We start from the raw sequence: 26,530 nt of genomic DNA, 5'->3' as shown, positions 1-26,530 counted from the left end.
CTACACCCCACAGTGAGCAACTCCAGTGGTTAAACTTCCCTATCTGGGATGATTGTGCCAAATTTCCGTATTTTAGCTTTTTCAAACTTCAAACTTCTGTGTTACTCGGCATCATTTTCCTTTGCAAACAGCTGTCTTAATTGCCTGCTTTTGCTTTGCTAAAGCTAGTGCAGGAGGGATTATGGTACCATATAAGACCCACCAAGGGAAAAAGACTTACAGTGGGGCTAGATCTTAAATTAATGTAATCTGATACAGTTTTGGTGTGAATTTATACCAGTTGAAGACTTGGTTCAGAGAGAGCAAATGACCACATTGTCAGCTTCAGTAGAAAACTAGAAGCAGCAGCAGAAATGGACAGAAACCCGCTGAGATATGACAGACGTTCCTGTTCCTGAACTGTTGAAGGGAAGACCTTGTAGTAAGCCTTGTCTATTGAATTTTTCCTTTTCCACAGTTGAGTGGAATAGCCAAAGATAGGAAAACGGAGCACTTGATTTTTCATGTTAGATACRGATGGAGATAGGTGAGCACCATAAAATGTATGTATGTGAAGCTTTTTCTCCTTGAGTTTTAGGGTGCATAACTCTGTGTAGTTGTGCTTGTATGAATGTGTAGGAATCAAGGCATTTCTTTCAGCTTATCACATCAGATCTACTTTTTTCRGTAGAGGGACTGAACCTTCTCATGGAAACCGTGTGTGTGTTTTGTTTTGTTTTCTTCTGAGATGCCACGCCTGTCACCTCGGGGTTGATTTTTGTCCCTTCTTTGGCTAACTTTCTCCTTTTCTCTTCCCCTACCTCTCCTTCTTCAGCTCCCACTGAAGTACCAGCCCCATCTTGGAGAACCTCCTGTTGTCTCCAGCACTAGCTTTCTGCAGTTCCTGCTGCTCCATTTTTGCGCACTTTTCTGTGTTGTATATAGCTTCATTTTCTGCCATGATTCTTGCCTCASGCTTTAGACATGGTATAGACTTGCCTTCTCCCATGTTCTGTACTTTCCACCCAGTTTTGTCCCCTAGGAAGATATGATCTTTTCTTTTATTACTTGGGATTGTTCCTCTTCTCCCTTGTCCTGTGGAAATGGACTCAGGAAGCTGAGTCCTCACTCCTCATGGGGCTGAAGCACCCAGGAAATGTTGAGTCGGGGGCAGTGTTAACTCATTTGGTTTTGTTCTCTTAGGAACTTGGAGGAGGAATGTGATGATGGGGATTTGCTGGATGGAGATGGCTGTTCCAGGATGTGTAAAAAGGAAAAAGGCTTCAACTGTGTTGGTGAGTCCAAATGGATTGACTGCTCCTTTCCAGACAGGAATCAAAATGGCACTACTCACACCTCTCTGAAAACACTTCTCAGAGCATGTGGTAACTTACCTCCCTGCAAGACAACATGGATCTTCAGCCAGAATGATCCATGGAGCTTGTCCATCCCTTGTAATGGAAAATTTCTGTGCCAGATAGCTAGCACAGCTCCTGCCAGCCATGGCCTCGTTGGGAGCTAATCTCAATATGCACCTTTCTACTCTCTGGGGCTCTCTCTGGGTARTGTGTGTGTCCAGATCCCTCTCATAAGACTGCTTTTCAAGATGGTCCTGGTCRAAGTACTGCAGAGCCCAGGAAAGGAGGAGGACATGTGTGCCTTGGACTCGGTTTATAAACAGGGCATCTGTGGTCTCTTTGCAGGGGAGCCAAGCCTATGCTATGTGCATGATGGGGATGGAGTGTGTGAGCCTTTTGAGAAAGCAAGCAGCATTCTGGACTGTGGTCTCTATACACCTGAAGGCTACATTGACCAGTGGGCAGCGAAAGCCTATGCCTCCCATCACGATAAGAYGTCATGTCCTGTTTCCTTGGTGACAGGGGAGCCTGTTGTGAAGGTGAGAGAAGGCATGACAAAAGAAAAGACTGTTCTAGCAATTCCCACGTAGTTAAGGCGAGGAACTCACTGCCGCAGGAGTTTACTGAGGCAGAAATAAGATCGCATTAAATGTGTAAATGCATAGCTTTGAGAATGTGAGTAGTCCCATTGTGTCTGTTTAAAAAAACTGTAAGTCTAATAGCTTATAAGGTCAGAACCTGAAAGCATAAAATCACTCATATATCAGCATCTATGCTGTTCTCAAAATGTCTGATCTGAAGCCAATGAAAAATCAATGGAAAAATTTCCATCTTTCATATCTATCTTTGGAGCAGAGCCTGGAGATCTAGGATAGAACTTTGCCTGATAAATGTTAATATATTGTGTATATTTCTTCCTGAGGAGCTGAAGAAGGAGGAAAAACTAGCCTGTAGAGAAGGCATACATATAGCTCTTTGTGCTTATGTGTTTCTATTAACTTGATGCAAGGAACCATCCTCCTGAGACCCAGAACATGGCTGAATTGCCCAGATATGTGTCTAGTAAGAAACCCTGGGCTCTGGCATCTGCCCCTCTAGAAGGGCACAAGTGTCTCCTAGGTTTCAGGGTCAGTGCTAGGTAGATGTCACAGATGCCTCAGTACATCAAGGGCACTGACGGCTGGTGTTTGAGCAAATATATCACATCTTCAGATCCTGTTAGCCCAGTCAAAATCTGGAGGCTGTGGCCTTTCCTCCTGTCGTACAGCTAGCTCATTCTTTCTTGCTCAGCCCCRTAGAAACCACAAGGTACTTCAACATAGCATGTTCACAACACACCAAAAGGGCAAAAGCTTCCTGTGCGTATGTGTAAGTGATGAGGTGCCACTCCTGCTTCTGGAATCCACATTCCAATTATCTTCGTTCTAGGAACTGACTCAGGGCTTTTCTCTCTCTTTCACTTTGTGTTGACTCTTTCATGAGGCTTTGTAGGTGCTGTTTAATTCTGTCCTTCTCTTATTTCCCTTGCTTCCTTCTGGATTAAAAAAAGCCTTGCCTTTCCAGATATGTAAATCCCACCTTCATGATGTACCAAAGGACCTTCCCCTTGCTGCTTGGTTCCCTTGTACTTCCAGCCAAGGCAATGCTCAGGATTCAGATGGGGAAAGGATGCCCTTGGATAATGAGAGAGTTTGGCTCAAGGTAAGTAAGRATGTGTGTTCAGGCACAGGAGGATTTGATTGTCTTTGCTCCAGCATTTTAGTGACAGAGGCCAGTCCTTTCTGCCTTGGGTTGTCCTTCAGCAGGAGCTATGTCAGCCTTAAAAACTATTCAGATAGGACTTAATATCCTACTGACTCTTCACAAAATCCAAATGYCTGTGCCTGAGGTAGGTTGCCCCACTAACACTGTGATCTGGACCTGTTACAGCAAACCCATCCTGAGTACAGGTTGCTGGGAGGAGGATTGTATGTGAAAACAGAAGTCTGCAGGAATGTTTTGAAGYTGGGAAACAAAAATTAGCTTCTGACAATTCTCTGTAGCCAGGCTGTGCCATGACACCAGCACAGGGTGGACACAAGCCCATTTAGCTGTGTTTAAAGGCCAGATTGCCCTCACTCCTCCTGTTATGAATAGCAGCAGAGGGTAGCTCAGAAGTCACAAGTGTTACAGGAAGAGCAGCCTTCTAAAGAGGGATGGAGTGACCTGTTGTCTGAGCTTCCGAGAGAGACTGCTTTCCGTACGTGCCAGGATAACGATCAGAACGTTTTCTCTTCAACTTAATAAAATGCTTACTTAAAGACRGAAAACTGACTTCATTGGGATATGTGCTGTCATCCTGAAAGGTCCTGAGCATGTCAGGTTGGTGCTGAGCACCCTGATCCCGGAGTGGATCAGCCCTGGCAGGCAGGTCCTTCTGCCCTCCCAGTGCCTCCAGACTAAAGGAAGCATTTCTATATTTCCAAGCTGCCGGGTCCTGCAGCCTGATGGTGGGCTCCAGGCCTGCTCCGCAGCAGTGGGCTGCCTTTGGGAGAGTGCCCAGCGTGGTGGGGGTGGCCAAGGGGAGCACGGACCAGTTGCCAGCCCGTGACTCCCCGTGTTCGGAGGCAGGGTCAAACCTCTCTGTCATGGCAGGCAGAGAAGAAGGACGGAGGAGGCCGAGAGAGGATTGGGCCAAAGCGATTTTTACAGCGTTGATTTTCTGACCTCAGCCCCAGCTTAGAGGTTTTGTGGCTGTTGCCTTGTGTTACTGGAAAGCTGTGATCTGGCTTACTTCTTCCTCTGCAGTTTATGAGGGGCACCTTGCCCTGCTTTGCTCGAGGTTGTCTAGAGAGGAACTTTTGATGAGACACTCTGAAAACTCAGTGAATCATCAAACCTTAGTCAATAAACGTTGCTATTACCTCTCAGTCTTCTGCTTCTCCAACTTTTTTCTGCCTCTCCAAAAAACTTTCTTTAAATGGATTTTTTTTTCTTCCCTGCCTGTATACTTAAAACCTACTTTCTGGCTTCCTTCTCAGGCATAGGCCATGACATATGTACCTCCTTTCTTCCTTTGCTAGCAAGAAAGCAGAAATCTCTCTCTCTGTCCTACCTAGATGAAAGCTTGCTTTCCATTTCTCACCAGGAGTTAAAGCGTGCTCCAGTTTTATTGGAGCTTGTGGTCAGTTCTCTTCCTCTATGGATGTTTATATTAAAGACTTTCATTACTGGTTCTCTATGCTCTCTTTGGGAGTGCTATTATTTTCTGCCCATAAAATTATTTATGGGCTAGTAATAAATATGCCCTTTTTATTTCTCTCGCTCTCTTTCTCGCTCGCGCTCTCTTTCTCTCCCTGTTTTTCTTTCTTTCTTTCTTTCTTTTTCTTTTTAATAGATTTTGCCTGATTGGTAACATATTGGGTTGGGAAAGACAGATTCTTGTTCACAGTTTGCCCAGCRCGCCCGCCTGCGCAGACAGGGATCGTGCTGTTCATGCACACCTGTACGTCCACGTGCACACTGTTTTGTGCCTGTTCACTCCCATGGCCATTTTAAAGCTGCACCTGTGTCACCTGCATTAAAATGGCACCACAAGTCTCATCACAGAGTAAGAATTGATTTCAACAGCATTTTTCAAAAGGTGGCACCATCGAGCAGGGGAAACGTTGGGTCTTGCTTGTAGACACTCAGCTGTGAGCAAACTAGAGCCAGAGCAGGACATGGAAATGTCTGTGCCACCKAGCGAACCTTCCACCGTGCACCTTGGGTCTGTCTGCAGGTGGAAATCGTTACAATTTGCAGATCTGTGGCTGTGCTTTGTTCTGGGATTCCAACACATCCAATGAAGGGAGGAATCAAAATCACTTGGAAGCAAATCAGGATGTGTAACAAACAGAAAATTAAATGAAAAGGGAAGGAATGGAAGGGAGAAAAAAGATTAAGAATATAGCCCAGTGTGACCAAGTGCATAATATAAGAAAAGGAAAACCAAATGGGATATTAGTTAGATAAGTCAGCTGCTGCGGCTCTAACTCAGGACCACRATTCCCTTTATCTCTGAACAAATACACAGTAGGAAGGGAGAAGTGAAACCTTCCACCTCAAGTTGTGTAGTCCATGGAAAGCCTCACTTCACTCCTCAAAACATCTTTCCCCCCCTTTGAGGAACTGTGAGCTGCATTTGGAGGAAYGGGCAGCAGGTAGCATGGCTAAAACTGGCCAGCTCCTGCCAAGCTGCAGCTTTCCGGCTTGAGAGACCCCTCAGAACAGGTTTCCTGCTCCGTATAGGCTTTGAGCACTGCTAGATTTTCTTCTTTTTTTGCCCTCTCATCCTTTTGTTTGTGTTTTGGTTGGTGGCTTTGCTTTTTGTACCCTCTCTTCCCTTCCCCTTTCTCTCCCCCTTGCCTTTGGTTTCTGCACTCAGGCTGGAGGTGGATACCTGACAGGTACAGATGGTTTCAGCCCCCGGGGGATGCGCCAAGCTGCAAGGGCCGTTCCCCGGGGCTGCTCCTCCCAGTGGGGCAAACCCCCAGGTGAGACAGGCGGTGGCAGAGGGAGAGCAAAGGCAGAGGAGGGGCGGCCCTTCTCAGGGCTTGCCCAAGGGGTGGTTGCTGCAGCGTGCGCCCACCTGCAAGGTGGGAAACCTGCTTCCCTGTCCGTGCCTAGCCAGCTGGGACTTGCCTKCCTCTGAAATATAGTTTGTCTTGAATTTCCAAGTTCTTTTTAAGCCTAGATTCCACAAAAACACTCTATAGGGTGGATCTGGATCAAAACACATCGCAGCACTGGGTGGGGGGTACCGGAGTGGGGGAGAAAAACATTTCTACCCTCTTACTTCCAAAGAATGTCTGCTCTGCAGTGATTGATGCCACGAATTTCCCGGCTGTCTCGTATAGCCAGGGCTCCTAGACAAGCGGGGAACTGTAAGCTTTTCTAATAGGCAGGACTTCCTGCCACAAATCTTTCCACTTGTTGGCTGACAGACGGTGTGCAGTCGCTCTGGGTACTGGGGCCTTTTTTTTTGTTTTTAATGGAAATATTTCAGTGGCACAGCTGGTGGTTCTGCTCTCTGGGTGCCTCACATGCCCGGTCCACGCCGTGTGGTGTGGAAGTCGGAGCCTATCTGGCCCTGGGTCAGGTGTTGCTCAAGGTTAAGAGTAACAAGCATTGTGGATCTGGGAAGATGTCACAAATTTATTGCAAGGACTGATACATATGGGGAAAATTGGTAACAGGGAGGAGGAAGATTAGGTGCGAAAGGACTGTGTTCCTGATTTTTCTTTCTCTGCATCCCCACTGCTTCTGCTTGTTTTCACATTCTGTTCACCCCCATTCCTTTCCTGCTCTTTCCACCTATTCATTGCTCCATCCACCTGCAATCTACTGGTCCCTTGGACCCACTGCCACTCTCTCTGCCTTCGTTTTCTCTCTCCCCCTCATTTGTATTGGACCAGAAAATTTGCCTCTGCAGTTCATTGCRGGGAAGTGTTTCTGCTGCCCACTCGCTCTCAGCGTCTTCCTTCCCTTCTCACGTAGGTGTGCTTCCACAGGCCAGGAGTGCCTACCTCTGTCTTGATTTTCCTGGCTTCTGATGGCACCATCCCAAGTGACCAGCGCAAGCCAACTGTCACTGTCCAACTGAGTGGCACAAATGGGCTGAACCGCTCTTTGGGTGAGTGTCCTATGGGCTGCAGCACTAGCCCTGTGTCCCCTTTCACCTTCTCTCTCTGGCCACTGAATTCTGCCCACCCCCCTTCCTTCCAGGGCTGGATTTGGAAGCCTGCAAATGCAGTGGGTGTGAACAGAGTTACACTTATTGGCTTGCTGTCAAAGATGACAAGAGCTGTTGCTCTTGTGACAGAGACACCAGGAGCCTCCAGCGGCTTCCACTGGGTTAGGTGCTGGTGTTCCCATCCATGCTCCTGGCTTCTTTTGCTTCCCAAACTTCTCACTGAGTTCCAAGCTTGCGTCTGGAGGCATTGGAAAGCAGGAGGGGAGGATCTTAGCAATGGGAAAAATCAGAAGCAAAGTAAATATCACCAGAGCTGAGCTAGTGGCTTCTTTCTTTTGGTCCCCCTTCCCCTAGGGACACATGAGCTATCGTGTCAGCAGAATCCGCTCATCGTCAACGTGACCCATAGCCAGGAGTACCTTTCCCACCAGATCGCTTCAGTGCTGCTCAATTTCTCCTCCCCATTTGTGGGCATCGCAGCTGTGGCCTTGCGGACATCTGCTCACTCCAGTTCTTCCAACCCAACCACCTGCCTCTTGGAACATGAGGAAGAACACAGCCACCAGACCTACAGGTATTGATTGCCTCCTTGTGGCCCCTTCTGATGGGCATGTGTAGCCCATCTGTCTTGCAGGGCTTTGTGCTTGATTTCTGACATTTTCAGCTCTACTCGCTCGTATACAAACGGTTTTTATCTACTTGCTGAGTTGTTTCTTGACTATTCGGAGGTGACTTTTGAAAGGCAATTGAAAAATCTAGTGTAATAAGACTCAATTTCCTTATCTCTCTGTGGGGGGAACATAGGAAGATAGACTTTGTTTGTGGTCTGTGCATCTGCCTAAAACTATATTAAAGGACCTTTTCAGATAGGAAAATCAAGCTCTCTCTGATACAGAATTTCATTAAGGGCCACCATTGAAACTAAAATTTAGGTTTCTTTTGAGTGTGCTTTACAATACTCTTTAATTTGRTGAAGGTACACAGTTTTATTCTGCAGGATTAGAGAGCCCTGTTTGTACCTCCTTCTGACATGGCACCCAAGAATGTGCTAAACTCTAAGCACATGAGCATCTCTGTTAATAACACAAAATTTCATCAACTAAAATACCCAGTGGTTTATAGTCCGGGCTGTGTTTGCATTCCTCCTCAGAGTGGGCTAGTCAGATTCGTCTCCATCCTTCCCAGCCACACCACATGGGTTAGCTGAGGTCCTTGGGAGACGAAGCTGAAGCTTCCCAGGTCGTGTTTGGCACACTCACTGCTCTTGTTAAAGTGGAGGAAAAACACCGCAAGGGTGACTCTCTGTAAAACAGCCTGCTGGTGAGAGCCTTGCAGATGCCTGCCTTTCTGTCTGGGTTTTGGTTCCTTCCACACCACCACCACGTGTCCCAGGCCCATTTCCCAAAGGAGGGAAGCGGGAGCCTCTCTTGCCCGGTTCAGACTTGGGTGCCACGGAAGATTCCTCAAATATCTCCGTATGCATCTCCTCCTCCTCCTCTCTCTGGCTTCCCATCCATCCCAGGCCCTGCACCAAGTCTCACGCTGCCCCCGCTATAATACAGCGATAACAATAGTAGTAGTAACAGCACTTTAATTTATTGACATCCAGTGCTCGCAGGCGTCTGTATGTCTTCATAAAGCAGTAAATGAGAAGCAGTATTTGCAGAACGGGGCACTGTGTTCCAAGTAAATTGTGCTGGCAAAGGGACAAGGGGAAAAACTGTCATCCAAGATAGACTAAATAAACAAGGCAGAAAGAACGTGCTGAGCAGAGATGCAGACCCAAGAAGGAATTAAAGGAAGGTGCTCAGCTTTGTCCTGGAGGAACAGTGGGGCTGATGACAGCCAGACCTGCAAAGTCTGGCTTTGCATTTAGATCCCAGATTCCCTGAAGTTACGAGTATCCAGATCCAGGGCTCTGGTCCAGCCAATTACTCAAATTATGCGACTGGGAATGCTAAGTTTGCGTCTAAGCTTTCCTGAAGCTGTGAGGGTGTTAAGTGTTAAGGGCTTTGCATGGGGTCATTGAATCACTATTACTATCAGTATTTTTCTTCTGCTGATGGCCCTGCATGGACAAACATACCTGATAATGAGTGAATGTGTGTGTGTTTGTCTAAAAGTGTGTGGGATCATAGTACAATTGATTTATGTTACRTACGTTTTGCCTTTTTTCTTCTTTTTTTTAAGTGCATGTGTGATTTATACTGAAACATAAATCTTAGTGAGTCAGCATATAAATATTATTCTCAGTCCTACATTAAAGGATCAGTGTCCACCTGAAATGCAATCAGTTTCCTCCTGGTAGCCATTACAGCTATGTACACACATACTTCCAAGACCCTGGCCAACTGATGTGGTTTTTCAATTACATTTTCTCATCTTTTAAAATAATTTTGCTCTCTCATTGCTTGAGAACCTCCCCCTCCCCCTCATAAGTTGGGAAATGACTGCAAGGAGGAAAAAAAATGACCAGGCGAAGGTGAGTATCATCTGCATAAAGAGAAAAGCACATACAGGGAGAAATGCACAGAAAAGTAAATGATATTTTTCTTTTCTAGTCTCTGTTTAAGGATTTCAGGGAAGGCRTTTGTAAAAGTAGATTTTGGTTGGAGACCTGCAACCAAGTGGCCAGTACTTACAAGTTACCAGCCAGCAGCTGGGCAGGGGGAACCATTCATGTGCCTGCTCTCAGCTTGCATAAAGTGCCCCTCTCTGCTGGAGATGCAATACTTAGCGTTTGCTGCATCACGCGTTGTGCGTGTGCCTCACTCCCCTGACCCTAGTCCAGTAACATTGAAGTCAGGAGTCAGTTTTCATCAAATCTGATAGTGGAGCAACAATCTTGAATGTCCGTTGTGTTTCATAAAAATGTATAGCTGGCGAGAGGGGAGAAAGAGTGAGAGGAAACCCTGTCAGATCAACCTCTGCCAGACACTAGTGACTCCACATAGGGGAGGGATCTTACAAACATCCCAGTCACAGGAAAGGCGCCTTGCTTAACATTTTCAGACACTGGAGCCCATCAGCCATGAAACACAGCTTCATATGAAGCTTGTTTCCGTATCTCCAATGTATGCTGGACTGTCTGCCATCCTTTCACAGATGGGCACAAAAAGACCTGATGAGATCCTTAAGTCTTCTCTTCCCTGTCTTGCTCTTGTCCTGTGGGCTCCCCCTTGGCCTTGGCTTGGCTGCAGTAGGCCAGGGCTGGCAAAGTCTCCACGGCTCTTCTCTTCCCCACATCTCTCGGCCGCTCCCTCTGCCTTCTCACACCTGCAGTGCTGAGGTTGGCAGTGTAGCATTGAGTTTGGGTATGTGGGTCTTGGCTGCCTTCCCCTTTTCTGGCACTGAGACAAGTCAAGCAAGCGGCTGCTTTTTGGAGAAGATGAGCCTCCCCATTCTAGATCTCCTCACCTGGAGGCACTTCAGAAAATTACACCCTTATTTCAGAGTTTTATAGGAGTTTTGAGCTCTTTGGCAAGTGTGACCTCCACTGGGAGGGCCAAACCCTTCACAGTCTGTCCAGGGCCAGAAAACCTAGTGATGCACTGTGTATCCATCCTAAATGGAGGCCTGCATTTTCTTATCTCCACCTATAAATCTGGCATAAGAACATTTTCCACTGGCTGGAGGTGTCATGAGGTGCCAGCTGTTCACAGAGGATAGGCATAGGGTTGAAAACATTCAAGTTACGGTGGTGTAAAATGTTTCTACTCATCAGCCAGGCTGCTGCAATGACCATGTGATTAGTCTTAACCCTCCTCAGTCGTGAAGGTAACTTGAAGCACCTCAAAAGCAGGCTACTGGCCTCCAAGCAATAAATTACCCTGATCAGCTGCAAAGTGGTAGTATGTTAAATTACACGTTACACAAGTGTCCTTAGCAAACACTCTGAGTAAATCGGGATCCCCAGAGTTTTAAGAGTAGGAGATGCTATTTATGGTTTCTCTTTTCTGGACAACAGACTTGAATACTTGGAGAGTGTTAGGCTTTGATTTATAATCTCCAGGAGTCTTGCTAACAATAAGGATCTGCCTTTGTTAAGTCAGGAAGTGCCCAAGTATTTTTCCCCCTTATTTTATGTTAAAAATCTATTTCAACTCCAAAACAAATGTACAGCAGTGTTTTTATTTTTAAGGACTAATAATTGGTTTGGCATAAAGGCAGGTGGAGTCTGGGGTTGGAAATCTCCTGTTAAAATCGAGGAATATAAAATCTTAAGAAGTTTAAATACGTTTGTAAAAAATCAAGCCTCTGTTATTCCAGTAAAGAACTGAATTGACCATTTACACGCACCCAGCCTCACATACACAGCATGTGCTTGTAAACGATTTCCTAAAAATAGCCCCAAAAAGGCAAATTAACAAAAGCAACAGCRAAAAGAGGTTTCATGAATTCAGTCTAGAAATGCTCGTTGCCAAAATAATAAATGTAACAGCCTGGTATTTCTGTAGCATCTTTCATCTCGAAGGATCTAAGTGCTTTGCAGGCTCAGGAAAATAAAGACATTTTGTTCTTTGCAAATGAAATGCAGCCATCTCTGGGTCAGGATGCAGCAGGTATTTGACACTAGCCAAAGCATAGCCTTGTTTTGAAGAAAGTAGTCTTCTCCTTTCAGACCATCTCATGGGGCTGGAGGCCGGAAGAGCACCGCAGGCAGAAACAGCCCTCCCTAATGCTGCTCTGGCAGCACAGGGCTGCGGGATTCCCTCTCTACTGGCCCTGCCAGCAGCCCGGGGCTTCCCTTTGCTTTCTCAGATGATTCACAGACTCAGGAGGTCAAGCAGAAATCAAAGCGTTAATGAGTTTCCTGAAAATTCACAGCAGCAGACGCGGATGTGCCTGAAAGGAAGCCTCACCAAGGGCGCTGTTGTGTTAGCAGCACCGTCCCTTGGGTCTGTCCCCTTTCAGTGGTGATAAAGACCAAGCTCTCGCTGTAGCTGGGACTGGGAGTGCTGCCTCATCAGGACTGCCATCCTGCCAGGCTTAAACTCTAACTTTYGTGCTTGCTCTTTTCCTTTGGATTTTAAAACTGAGCCATAGTCACTTCTGTTTTCCTTGGTACAGGCAGCATATCAAACCAGGGGAACATTGTTCATTTCCTCTGTTACTTTTATTTTTAGCTTGGTTTTATTTTTARTGTGTTTTATTTTATGTTAGCGTGTGCTGGGAAATGCCTTGGCACATTAGCAGGAAAGGTGCTGCAAAATGAAATCCGCATTGTGTTTCTATTTCCTATATGRTTGCCCTCCTCAGCTGGCCTGAAAGCAGGCTTAATGTATTAAAAGAGAGTCTGATTTGGATTTCTTTTATGTGGCAAATGAGTGTCAGGGAGGAAGAAGACTCAGATGAAGTCTCTCTTTTTTCTTTATTTTTTAACATATTGTCAATTGCTAATCTTTGTTTTTATTCAGCTAAGAGAGAAGTATCATTTCAAAAGCAGTTTTTGTTTGATTTATTTTCTTTCCCCAGTGTGCTAGTTTAATTCAGAGTCAGTTCATGAATTATATCTGTGTTGGCATGAAAATTTGTGGGGACGCTGGCTAGAGATGCTGGCACTTCCTTTCCTTCCCGCTGAATGACTTGCTGTACCACCTATCCTGGCTTAGGGTCCCCCATGGTTGGACCAGAACGGGAGGACAAACAAGAGGCAGAGGAAAAGCATGGCAGTCATTAACAGAAGACACAAATGACCTAGAAAGGGTTTGCTTTGAAAATATTTGTCCTAGACATGTGGTACTGCCAAATGACATGGAATGGTGACTCAGGAATCTAGTTTGWCCTCAGATCACAGCTGATAAAGTGGTGCAGCCCCCAGGTGCAAAGGATGGATCTCTACCTTGATCCCAAGGCTGGGACATGTATCTTGTAGCTGCAATGCAGCAGGCATTGAGAATAGTTTGGCCCGGAGGATATCACRTATTGCCTGAACAGCTGTTCCTTCCTCTTCCTAGGCAAACACAGCCTCAATACAGTGTGAAACTTGTTAGAACAGGTTATGTGTGWCCTGCACCATGCGCATCCTGTCCCCTTGAGCTGGAGGATAAAGCCTCTAAAGAACCAAGGCCAGTATGCTGACCATCATCTTTCCTGGGCCACTGGCCCACCTCAGCCTTTGGTTCTGCCCTTGAGACCTCTCAAGGTGCTTCTCCTCTTGCAGCAAAGCTGTCTGACCTGTGGTGCTTCTCATGAGGTCACTGACTGGCTGACAGACACTGGTGGCCAAGGCTCTACCACAGGACTTGTTTCTGTCAACTGGTGGGCTTCACTGCCCAATAAGGGGATGGTAATGTGACTGCTTCTTGAATTTAATGCTTTCTATATGTTTTTMTCTTTTAAAAAAACAATTAAGGCATCTTCTGTCTTTCCCAGAGACTAGCCAATTTCCTAGAAAAAAGTATCTTCCAACCCTAGGTTTTCCCACCAAATGGATCCTGAACATTAAATGGATCAGCCAGGCAGCTGAGAAACAGGGTGGTTGATGCCACATCAGAGGAAGGGCTACCCAGTCCAACAGTTTACTCCAGATACACAAGATATTCTCCCCACATCCTKTGAAGAAGGGAATGAATGTTTGTAGGCTCTGAGGTTTGCCTACAGAGAATCTAGGTGTACCACTGCCAGCCAGCCTGCCCCTGTTCTRCCCTGCTATCCCTAGTGTCACATACAGGCCATAGGATTTTTCCCAGAAACTGGATTAAACACGCCCTTCAGAAGGTTTTCTTATCTAATATTACAGAGTCTAGGAGGTGATGAGTCCACCTTCTTTCCTACTAAGCTATTCTTATCTCCARTAACCCTCTTTGTTGGGAACCTGCCTGTGATTTCAAGATGAAAGTTGTCCATCTTCAACTCCAGTCACTGGCTTTTGTTCCATCCTTTTTAGAAAGGTCCAAATGCCCCTGACAACAGATTTTATTTCTGTGTGCATATGTTTGTATAGTGTGATTGGAGCCTTTCACCATCTCCTCTTTGTTGTGATGTATAGTTTCTGCTTTTTAAATCTCAGTTTTGCATGCCAGCTGTGAATCCTGYTTGCAGCTGCCTTTTAATATCCCTCAGTATTCCTACTCCTTCTTGGTTTTGTTAGTACCATTATGAATGCTACGTACAAAGGCAAGATCATTTCCTTCCTTCTTCTGGTTCTTTTTTTTCTTTTCTTTTCTTTTCTTTCTTTTTTTTTTTTTTTTCTTTTTTTTTTTCATCTCCGAGAACCAAATTATCCTTCTGGCTACTGGCCCCACCATCTTTGCAACAGCTAAACAGAGGCCAGGAAAGACTAAGTATATAGTGAGCATGTAGAAGTACTTTCTCTGGATAATGCTCTTTCCTGCCATGTTTTGTGGATCAGGAGTTTCATGAGACAGAGGCRCTGCCTTTGTTTAATTGCCTTCAGGGAACTTTTCTTCTGATCCTTCTTGAACTTTCATAAAATTTTAGCACCTACACAGCTTGCAGCAAGGAGTTTCATTTTTTGACCATTCATTGAAAGCAGAACTGTACTCTTCTGTATGCACTGAACTGACCGCCTGCTGTTTCCATTTGAGATYATCTACTTCTCATATTGGAAGACACAACAAACAATTATTTCTTTYTCCTTTACTCCCAGCCATCCTGAATTTTATAGGCCACTGTTGTATCCCTCTAAGTCGTCTTTTTTCCCAGCTGTTCAATCATTGCTTATCAGAAGTTTTTCTTTACCTCTGTTCATCCTTATGACCCACAATGTAKCATGACATTCTCAGAGTGAAGTGATTCCCCTGCAGATACAGTGACATGAACACCTCCAAACCTTTCACACCAGTTTTTAGATTCCCAGACTGTAAAGGCGGAAGGGACTTTTATGAACAAACATCATAGTGAGAGTGAATTTTTCTGAGCCTATAAGCTTCACACCAACATGTTCACATAGCCCAGAGGCACCAAGCACAACCMAGGTACTGTGACAAAGCTGAAGGCAAGATCACTCTAGAAATGCTTTACTGAAAGCAGCAAGTAATTCATTAGGAGTCTCAGATGTCTGTAAGAGAAAGCTGGACTAAGGTGTTACTGTTTCTCAGTACAAACTAGTGCAATTGCTAGTTGTTCTGGCTTGTTGATTGGGTTTCTACCCTAGCTGTACATTGGGTTACCCAGAATAGCCCTGCTGCTGGTGACATGATGCAGCCCCAACACGGGGACCACGTGGGGACCAAACACTGCCAGAGAGCCACATGAAGCTCAGGATCTACCTGTTGTCCCAAACTGACACTAGTGGCCCTTCCAAGAGCCCTTTTTCTAAGGTGTTTAGCAGTGTTAGGCTAGTTTTGTTAGTCAACTYTCAAAGACATGGTAGAGTTAGAGAGGCAGGCAATAGAGTCCAGCTCCTGGCTGCTATATGGTACATCATTACAGAGCAATCTGTCTGAATGAATATGTTCTAACTATGGGTACCTGACAAGATCTTGTGAGTGAGGACCTGGAAAGAAGGATATAAATCAAAAGTGAATCCTCTTTGCACTTAGAAAAGTTAGGAAGTGGCAGAAATAAAGTATAGCATGTTGCCATTTTGATAGGATGTAGATAAAAGTGGTCTTTGGCATAGTTGACTATGTATGCATCAGTGAGGAACCGAACAGATACTTGTTGGCTGACCCTACAGGTAGGAAAATGTGTGTGGTGTTGTGCTTAGTGTTGGTCAGGCAGACTGACTGGTAGACAGATGAATGTATATCATCACGTGTGCATGGATGAATGGACAAATGTGTGATGGATGGATGCCCAGATGAATTTATATGGTGTGATATGGACTGACGTAAATGATGGCTGTCCCTTTGTGTGACGAAGGCCTGAATAACTATACTGAAGTTGCTACCCCTATGTGAAAGATCGTGGGCTTCTGGTTAAGTGCAGGTAGAAGATGAAGGGTCTTTGCTATAGCTTCCATCTGGGCCAGCCAAGAATGCGGTGAAGCCCTGGATTGCTCTGGAAAGGGCAGACTTTCTCTGTACTTCTTCAGCCCAGCGGCTGAAAAAACCTTTCTCGTTATTCCAGGGACTTCCTCTGCACTGCCAGCGCTGTCCTGTGTTCTCCGTGCTGAACTTCAGCATCAAAATAGTATGGTCGACCTGTTCTAACAGACTTCTTTATGRGGGGTTTTGTCTTCAGTAACAGGAAAGCATGCAGCTTAACAGATAAGTTATACCTGTGTGCTTGTCTCATGATTGACAGATAGGCTGTCTTCATTCAGGAAAGATGGCATCTGTCAGGAATGATGAAGCTACAGCTGATTCTTCCTCGGATTGGAAATAGGCTAAAGTGAACCTGAGATCCCATTCAGCCTCACTTTGTGTGCTTTTGTGTAYCTATTTTGCTGCAGCAAGCAACAAAAATGATGGAAAGAAACCATTCAGAAATATATTGARATTGAGTTCTTCTTGCTCCTTCTTGCACATTTGCCACTCTGGCTATGAAGAGGCCAGCAGGTCATTTGACACCTTATGCTCGCTTTTCTCTATCTGTTAGGTACATGACAATGGATGACTTGCAGGAATGTTATTCTGCCAGTTCCTTTGAGAGTCATGTACAAAAACAAACACACTGTGCTTGAGATGGCAACCTCAATGAAGATCTTAGTCAAGAAGCATCACTGCCATTGGGTCTGTACATGCATCCTGCTACCACGCAGATGGATGCCATCAGCTTTACTATATAAGTGTGAGACCTTTCCCTTTCAAAAGAAGCTTACCTGAAAGGAGAAGAAATTCCCAATATTTCCAAAGTATCTTCTCTCATTTTCTAATTTTCCTCCTTTGCCAGACTACTTTGGGGTGAATATCTTTTATCTCACTGATGTTCAGTCATAGAATCCAGACTCCACCAGACTGCATACATTGACTTCCATCAACACCTCTTCTTCTCCCCTTTAACCATGTTAAAGTTAGAGCTTGCTGATAAGGGTTCTTTGAACAACAGTCTTTGGGTTGAAAGCTTGGGTAGATACTACAGTAATTTATGGATGGTTTATTGTGCTTTAGGCAGCTGYATTGTATTCAGCTTGGCTTAGTTTAAGTTGAGTAAATCCATCAGTATTTTCTGGGTTCCATGAAATAATTGTGCTAAAATGCAAAATTTCAACTCTTCAGAATTTGTTTTTTGGAAGAACAAAAAGATCTCTTTTTACCAGCGTTGTCATCATTGATTCAAGGTGTTTCATTGCTGGCAGTGGCCTCCTGCTCTTACTATAGAAACATGAAGGATACCAATGGGTAAGTTTGTAGAATTGGTCCCATTTCATAACAAAGCTCTTATCATTCCAGAGTAATTAGAGCCATCACTAAACTGCTGAGAATTTCACAGACTTCCAGATTTTAAATTTTGTTTGATGTATGAGTTATGAAACTTAGAGAGCCAGAAAAATAATGCAGGGTGGTGCTGATGTGGAATAAGCTAGGAGAAAAAAACCTGTATTTTGTAAAAATGTTGTTGACAAATCATTAGTTYGGGCTTCAAAAGATGCTGAGATAAAAATGGAATTTTTTTGGATGTTTCATATGGAAAAAAATATATTGACTTGTCATGAATTATATATGGCCTGAATCAAAAATGGATGAATGTCAGGAGTTTGCAGCTGTGATATAGGGATTTTATTTATCATCAAAAGGAGAAAGAACTCCTTCACGCTGAGATCAGAACTGGGCTAACTACACCATTTCCTCGTCCAGCCATGATTAGGATGTTCCAGCTGYTGGGAGCAATGATTTATTCCATCACATTACCCAAACTGTGGTAAGGTATATGGATCATRATGGTGCCAGGCCACATAGTTTCTTTGTCCTGGATTCATACAACATCAGGCACAAAGGTATCCTTGCCCATATATTACGATGATAGTGGTGATGATGATAAAAGAAATGATCAAGGCAAAGTTTGTAGGGTGAGATGATATTTTTCATTAAACTTACTGATGTTTTTGAGAAGAGTAGGCAGCTTTCAGTGATACAAGCCTCTCCTGAGGTCTGGAATAGAAGTATCAGACTTCAAAGCTACGTACAGGTTGAGAACAATTTCTCAAAACTTAAGTAGATATGTATCAGATCATCTCTAAAATAAAATGTAGATGGTGTTTTGGGGGAAAGGAGGCTGTTAGTTGCAAAGAGAAAAAGGGTGATAAGTTAGCCAACATTTGGGGCAAAGTGGGAGAAAGCTAGTTATTTCTAAAATATATATACATCCACACACATACAGAATATACATACTTATATGTATGTAATACATTAAAAAAAGATTTCTATCTCATGTTATGTTACATATTATGAATCTCTTATTATATGGATGTATATAGTTATATGTGTATAGAATAAGAAACTTGCTGATGTCTTGATCTCTCTTATATCAGCATTGCTGGTTGTTTCCAAGTTGCTGGAAAACCAAAATATGCCCAGTAGTAATGCAAATGATCAATGCTTCGTTATTTATTATTTAATAATAGCATTGTCTTCCTAGACGATGTAGGCTCTGTGGTCTGTCATCGCTCCATCAACGTCAGCAGGGTTGTGCTAATGAAGCATTTGGTCTGACTGGATATGAGCAGAGGGTGTCATTACCCTCTCCTTATCTAGCACTGGATGAGTGCACGCTCCATAACTCATCACAGCTTCATAAGCAGATGAAGTTACATGTCCTGGGGCTCTGCAGAATCTGATGTGGCAACCCAGCTGTCCCGGCACTCTGACAYAGCCTACAGCCTTTTGGCTAACTTACTGCTCATCTTTCAGCCCAACTTCTTGACGTGTGGGTTGTGACTWGGCTAGATAATCTCCCTGTGTTTGGAGGCATCTAGGGGTAAGGACTTTCTTACTGTGATGTGCCAGTGCATCACCAAGCCTGGAGTAGGAGGCAACGGGATACTGGTCTTTGCCTGGGGTTTCTTGCAGTTCCCACAACACAATAGCGGTTCATAGATCCCCATGGACACTGTGTGTGCAGAAAGGCAAGCTTTGCCAAACATGGTCTAATTTTCTGACCAGTGAGGGAGGGGATGGGAGGTAAGAGCAAGCCCGAAAAGAAAAKCAGTTCAGCCCCTCTCACACATGCGTGTCCAGAGACACGCACACAGGGAGGCTGAGGACAGTGGTTACATCACTGGGAGGTGGAGTCAGAGATGAGAGTGGGTGTGTGCGTGCATGCATGTGCTGGGGGCACAGGCAGGGAGCAAAGCACCCGCCTGGAGGAGGTAACTGGGGGAGGGGAGGGGAGAGGGCTACAATTGGTACCAGATGCCCTCAGAAGCTAATGACCTGACAAACACTGCACTCRTAAAACAAATTCTTTAAAAAGGAAGCAAATGGAAATATAAGCTAGTGAAAGAATTTGCAGCAGCTGCCCTGAAACCATTTCTCACTTCATAAACAGGTCTGCACTGAAAAAACAGCCTTTTTTTCATTTCTTGTTCTCCTTTGTGGTCCCTTCCCTGTGCCATTCTTCCCCTCTGCCTGTGCCCACTGGGCATTTCAGAGCCATGAATGGGAAGGTGTCTTGCAGGTTTCCTTCATGACTGGCTCAGTGGGCTTGTGCAGAGCTAACAGCACCTTGTGTTCACTTATCTTCTGTGTTGGCACCTATTTTGTGACTTCTGCACATCCTTGGCTGGAGAGGTTGAGCAAACGGTGGCAGTGCAGCCTCTGCCTYCCGTGGACCAAACATAGTGCACAAAAATTGTCAGCAGTCATGTGCAGAGTCGGGARTGCCAAAGAGCAGAAAGGGGGATGTTCAGATGTCCCTCCCTTTCTACTCTCTGCAGTTACTGTGTGAAACTATGTGGAAGATTCAGCCAGCTTCTGCTTAGGAGGGGCTGCTGTCAGTTTTAGTGCTGGGACATGTCCTGGCCRTTGTTTGGTGTTTGGTCCTGACCACCAAATAACCAGGGCGTTTTCTTGTGGGAGCTGTTATATTAGCCGCATGTCTTGGTCTGATTCCATCCTGTGTAATTAATCTACTGGCTGTACTTCACTGATGGAGAACTTAGCCCCCTGGCCAGCACTCCCCTCCCACTGTGGGATTGTCTGTGATGCTTAATTAATTAGTACCAAATGGTTGGTCCTTGACAGGAAGCTGCTGTGGCAAGGAGAGGAGTATTTATTTCCTGGAGACAGGTGACACGTGGCAAGCTTTCCCTCTTCCTTTTAGCTGTGTCTTGCCTAGGGAACTAAGCTGAGCCCACAGAGTTGGACAGACACTGTTTTGAACTATGGTCTTTTCCCCAAAGAGTTTGGCATCAAAATCCACAAGATGAGTAGGTTTGAAATGCTGCATGGGACTGTGGGAAGAGCAAGAGCCCTGAAGAGCAGGGCAGAGCATCAAAGGAAAGTGGGAAGGAGCAGTGGGATGGTGATCAGTGTGGGGTGGAGGGAAGAGCTGGGGCATGTCCAGCTTCCCTTTGCCACTACAGATGCTCTGCTGTGACTGCATGTAGCTTGAAGGGCCGAAGTTGCACGCATGTCCTCAAAGAGGCAACAAGATGCCCCAGGGTTGGAGTGTGGTCCTCAGGAAACCTAGGAAAGACTATGGGAATATGAGGGATATTTTTATGAGCCTGACAATTTGAGCAAACGCAATAAGCAAGCAATTTTGTAAGGTGAGGAACCAGTGGCTGTACATCTACACCCATGTGAAGCTGCATCTTGTGGATGGTTCTCCAGTATCTGAATTAGTTCTTACTTTGACTGAACCCTTCCCTGCAGTTGAAACATCGTAGTGACACTAGCTGATATGGATTCTGTGATGGCTAATACAGTATTTAACATACCTGTCAGCCCTTCTATCATCAGGGTCTTTAAAAAGGCCTTTTTGTCTTTTCCGTCTGGCCCTCTGTTGTTACAAACCTTGTCAGAACATAACAGCACTGGAAGCTCTTTTCTCATAGAATCATAGAATCGGTAAGGTTGGAAGGGACCTCTGGAGATCATCTAGTCCAACCTCCCTGCTTAGAGCATGTTAGACAGGTTGCATCCAGGTGAGCCTTGAAGATCTCCAGAGAAGGGGACTCCATGACCTCTCTGGGCAACCTGTTYCAGTGCTCTGTCACTCTCACAGTGACAAAGCACTGGAACAGGTTGCCGATCTCATGCTATGGTTGACTGAAGTTGAGGTGTACATTCAAAAGTTACTGGAAAGGAGAAATGCCCGGTGTTGTTGCTTGAGTTTTGTAGCCTTAGGAAAATGCAGACCTCGTGCTTTCCATTGTCTGTTGCCATGCTCAGTAGTGTCTCTGAGAGACACGTGCAAGAGCAGAGTATGCATGTGAAGACAAGTGTGAGCGGCCGCAGTCGTGTGAGTGCTCTCAAACTGTGCGCTCCCTRTGGCACTGCAGAGCTCAGTTTCAGGAAGTCTCTTTTGCCACAAATTCTGTGGTGTCTAGTGTGATTTGAGCGTGTTGGAGATCTTCCCTCTGTTGGACAGAAAATGGACAGCACCTGTAAAGTCTCTTTCCATAGTCATCTATGCAGTTTCAACCTGGTTACCAAATCTAGCTGACAGTTGATAATATGTTCAGAAGTTGTTAGGGGGCAACTACACACATCCATGCACAACTCATAAACTCAAATTCCTCCTATGTGTAACAAATATGCACTCACCCTTACACATGCATGTGCATGCTTGTGCACAGTCTGACTGCACAAATGAAACCAAAAATTGCCGTACAACTTCACAGCCAATGTAGATTCACATAGACTCCAGGGGATGGGCACTGAATCTGAAAACCTGATACCATCACTTTTCTCAGGGAGATGTTCTTAGAAATTGTCATGTGTAGCAACTGTTTTCCTTCCAAAGAAGCTGTAGCTCTTTCAGAAAGCTGATACAATAACTGTTGTTTTATAGTTTCTCTTGTCTATTACCCTTGCTGGATAGGCAAACCTGCCTGTCTTCTCCCCCTGCCTTCCTTCCCCTCAGTCCGTGTACACCAAGCATCATAAGGTCCTTCTGTGTGAGGTGCTGTACAGATTCTGTATGCTCCTTAGGACAAAGGAGCTTGAGTAGTGTTCTRGTTAGGTACACTCCAAACAAAGGAGATGACACAAATTTGGGAATAACTCTGACTGCAGGGTTATTCAAATGGCTGGAATGGCAATCACGATCCACTGCACGTGCTATTTGATTACTRGGAGGAAAAGGAAAAAATAGTTACTAAAGGGAAATTGCTAGCATTACCAGTTTCATCATTCACCTCGACCTCTTGGTTAAGTGTGAGGGTCTCTCAACCTCAAGGAGTATCCTTGAGTGGTGTCCCATGCCAAAGGAAGATCCTGCTTTGCACCTGCTGTGAGTCATGAGAGCCCAAAGAAGCTCTCTGCAGACCCCTATTTACATCTGAGTTGAGGGTATTGCTCTAGCCATATGAGGTAATTGGTTTGATGGTTGGCCGAGTAGTTCCCCCCATGCTGCAAGTTTGCRTGTATGTTTGCTACACATGCAGCGTAGGATAGCTATATCCACCGCAAGGAGTCACACCAGGCAGCTCCCTAGTTCCGCTGGGAAGAGATCCTAGATTTTTGAATGCGCGGTCTTAGACCATACATCTTTCCATTTGCTTGGAAGGGTAGCATCATGCATGGGAAGGTGTGTGTTGGGGTGGGACAGAGATCCAGCCAAGACAGAGCTGGGAAGAATTACCAAGGCATCATCTTCAAGAGATTTCTAAGTCTGGAACTGAGGCATAAGTACGCATCTCTCTCTGCATCTGCAAGCCTCTGAACATCCCAAGCAGATGCCACCTGAAGGGAGTCCCTTCTTACTGCAGAAGCATCAGGACTGCTTTGCTGAGCCTTTCTCTTTCCTTTTCCACAGCTGTTCCCACCGTACCTGTGCAGAGCTGGGAAGCTGCACATACCCAGTGCTTGCTCACACTGCCACCCTGAACTGCACCTCCAATGGTCCAAGGGACATGGAGTGTGTCATTTCCTGTGAAAAGGGATTTTTCCTCCGTTCCAGCAATGGGAAGAGCCTGGACTCCATGCAGGTGAGTGGACAGCAGAGCAGACATCACCTCATGACCCACTGGACAGACTSTTAAGATAGACTTCAGCATCCTGAGGGGGTTAGGAATGACCCCAGGATACCATGTAATTGCAGCTCTGGTTCCTCACAGCTTGGCCAACCAGTCTCAGTCCAATGGACCCTTCAGTGCTGGACCTCAGTGCCAATGGCTGGTGTTGCCAGGGAACAGTCTCCCRTCTAGTCCTTCTAGCTCCCATAGCCAGTGCTACATGCAGATTGTGGCTCTGCCAGACTAAAAGAAGCTGTATCTGTGACACCCTAGTCCAGTCCATGCTGAGTCTGTTCCTGCAGAGGCAGAGGTAGACATTTTCTGTTTTCTGTATGGGCATTGCTGGGAGGGTTAAATATCCCTGGGACATTTTCTCTCTTAAAGTTGAAGTTAGTTGCTCAGGAAAAAATGAAGTCATTTCAGAGCGACTAAATTTAGAGGGCTCTAGATGAAAAGACAGCCAACAGGCCCGAGAGCTTTTCTTCCTTTGTATCATGTTGCAATCAGTGCTGCCCAAGCCAGCAGGGTAGCAGAGAGCTCAGCATGAAAGAGTTCAGCCCATTTTCCAGTGGGCCAGGGGCTGCCTCGTAAAAGCCACAGCCAACTCCATGCTTAGGCATTGACTGAAGAGACCTGGGACTGACAGGTCCTTGGGAGCTGAACTCCCTCACATCTAGGTAGTCACCTTGGCAGGGTTATGGGCACAATTTGTCCTGTTCTTACTCTGTTCCTGGAGAGAGAACATAAACCTCCAGGACTGAAYGGGCCTTGCACACCAGCCCAAATGAGAGGGTGTGAACTCATATGAGGTGGAGACAGATGGAGGTAAGTCAGGAGATGTAAGCAGGTTGGGCTTTTCTTCCCTCCAGAGAGTTGACAGTGTTCGTGTCTGGCAGACACATTACTTGTGCTACAGCAGTCAGTGTTTAACAAGGGGCAAAGTGAGCACTGGAAAGTGAGGSATGACAGAGTGCAAAGGGGCAGCTCAAGATGCCCCGCTTGTCCCACGTGTCACGTGGAAGGTTATTAATTACAGGWCCGTACAGTTCTGCGGGCCAAGGCAGGCCTTTAACACACACCAGTGTGTTCACAAGGAAAACAGAATGTTCTCGTTCTCCTCTAACATGAAACCACACTAAATAAATTTGCTGTGGGTGACAGTTTTTCGACATTTGGCAGTGAGATGGGAAACTTCTYGACAGAGCTTTGCTTTGTGATTGTCGCAACAGAAGGCAGCTTGCGAGTGCCCTGCCTTGAGCCCTGAAGTGATGTTAACTCGCTTTCCTACCTCTACAGGGGGCAAGTGGGGACAGCATGGGGGCTCTGACATGGGACAAATCTTTGGCAGGATGTAGTAACATGAACTTTTCTTAAGAGTGCTGCTGGAGAAAAGAGGTGCCCTATTTGGCTTGTCCATAGAGAGGATGGAGTAGGATGTGGTGTAGCCATCCACTTGGTTGCAGGGCCCATGGCTCACTACATTTTCCCTGTCTCTGACAGTATGTCTGTATTCATCTCAGGGCATTCTGGGCAAAAATGTATGGCTCTTCTCTGGGTATTCTCTCCACGTGGCAATGGACTCTGGGTTTGTTTTTTTTCCCAGGGAGCCCTGCAGATGTGTCTGTCCTTTACTCAGCAATAGTAAGGGAAGAGCATTACCAAAACAGTTCAGTTGCAACATGGTCCTGCCRTGCACCAGATAGTTTCAGGCTCGAATTTAAGAATGCCCTTTTGAGCTACCACATACAGGCCTATATGTTCATTTGAAATGGCTGAGAGGACAAATCAGAAGTTTGACTGTATAAGCAACTTGATTGTACTCAACCAATAAATGGAGATCAGGAATAGTTGAATGAAATCTATTTGTACTGCAAGTCTTGTCTGAGAACTGCTGGGATAGTGTTAAATGGTCTGAGAAGGGAAATCATGGCACACCTTCATACACTGCTTTGTTTTGACTGAGTGCATAGCACGCTGGTTGTGTTTAGGACTGGGATCACTGGCAGTTTGGAGTCAGATTCTCATGTGGTTCCCCAGCTATGTAAGAGGGACTGCCTAATTATGCGTTACGAATGAAGTTATATGGACCTCTGATTTCAGTGGTGTCTGTGGGCTGAGGTATGATAGAATCAGTGCATTTGCGGGAAACCAGTTAACAGGAGAGCTGCCCACCAACGTTTGAAGTAAGACTTATCTTACAGGGGAGAAAACCATAGTGCACAGAGCTGGACATAACTTGTAGTTCAGGAAATTGTTGTATATCTTGATTTTTTTTTCTTGATGTGCTTTGGTATTGCTTAGACAGTATGTATTCAGCTAGCATTTTGGGGAGTCAGCCAGTTAGAGACCAGCTATTATAAGGTCTGTAATGCAGATGGCTTGCATGTTGTCAAAGACTAGTCACTGCTTCCACATTCCAAACATCACATCACGAACAGGTAGGTGCTTTGCACTGTATCACATTGGGCTCCAGCTCAGTGTCCAGAGGGGAGTGTAGCAATCGGGAGAGGAAAATGGAGAAAAGCATTTCTTGTTCCTGAAACTTGGGGCAGGCCTTTTTGCTGTGGTGGTAAAACAGTAGGCTAAAGCTCAGTGATAGGAGTCCAATGGAGCCTTGCTTTCTCTGCAGAAGGAGGTGGTGCTGACGTGCAGCTCAGGGCAGTGGGACAGATCTGTGACTTGTGACCCTGTTGACTGTGGTGTCCCTGACCAGTCACACGTGTACTATGCTGAATTCTCCTGCCCGAAGGGGACCACATACCTGAAGAGATGTTCCTTCTCCTGCATCCGGCCAGCTAAGCTTCAAGGTACAGTCCCTGGTGCTGAGGTATTTAATCCTCCTTCCCCCTTTTGTGCCACCTTTTTGTGCCTATCCCAAGTTGTTCCAAACTGAACATTGGATTTTTGTGTTATCTTGGCTTTTGCCAGCTAGTTGGGCTCTTAAGAGACCTCCTGAAATGATAGGCATCTGTCTATCATTGAGCGGAGATACCACAGTGTGGGGATACTCTGTGACTTCCCATCTGCCAGCTGGCAGCTCATATCCATCCACCTCAGGGTGTGGGGATATCTTCTCCTGATAACTGGTGAGGTCCTGGCAGGCTCTGGCATTACAGAGGTGAGGAAAGCACAAAGTGTGCAGGCAGCCACTGAAGACAAACAGAGAGGACTTCAGAAAGCCACGAATGGCATGCTGCCTAGTGGCCATGTGAAAGCATGTGATTGAGGAGGCCTCGGGCCTTACAAAGCCATAGAGACTGATGCCCTCAGCTGCAGAGCAGTCTCAGAGATGTGCACCACCCAGACATACAACAGTCCTCCAGACATGCCATGGCCTGGCTCTCATTCTGCCGACTCCATCAATAGCCGCAGGAATGTTTTTAAGCCACGTCAGAGAAAGAGAGCTACTGTTCCTGTCTATACAAGACTGAGCTGGATGGGATTTCGGGG

At 45.6% G+C, this 26,530-nt stretch overlaps 1 protein-coding gene across 1 annotated transcript in view; it reads left to right on the top strand.

Moving 5' to 3' along the window:
• The window catches only part of PAPPA2 (pappalysin 2), a 122,865-nt gene that overhangs the window by 60,296 nt on the left and 36,039 nt on the right, over positions 1 to 26,530 (top strand). Inside the window, exons 12-18 of the mRNA XM_085299691.1 lie at positions 1,183 to 1,274; positions 1,683 to 1,876; positions 2,901 to 3,038; positions 6,855 to 6,990; positions 7,405 to 7,624; positions 22,882 to 23,053; positions 25,710 to 25,887. Of these exons, the coding sequence (XP_085155817.1) occupies positions 1,183 to 1,274; positions 1,683 to 1,876; positions 2,901 to 3,038; positions 6,855 to 6,990; positions 7,405 to 7,624; positions 22,882 to 23,053; positions 25,710 to 25,887 (1,130 nt within the window). The remainder of the gene's footprint in view (positions 1 to 1,182; positions 1,275 to 1,682; positions 1,877 to 2,900; positions 3,039 to 6,854; positions 6,991 to 7,404; positions 7,625 to 22,881; positions 23,054 to 25,709; positions 25,888 to 26,530) is intronic.

The sequence above is a fragment of the Rhea americana genome, unplaced genomic scaffold (genome assembly GCF_003343005.1).
Source record: "Rhea americana isolate MKP2758 unplaced genomic scaffold, rheAme1 scaffold_151, whole genome shotgun sequence".
NCBI lineage: Eukaryota > Metazoa > Chordata > Aves > Rheiformes > Rheidae > Rhea > Rhea americana.
This window is presented reverse-complemented; position numbering and strand designations above follow the sequence as displayed.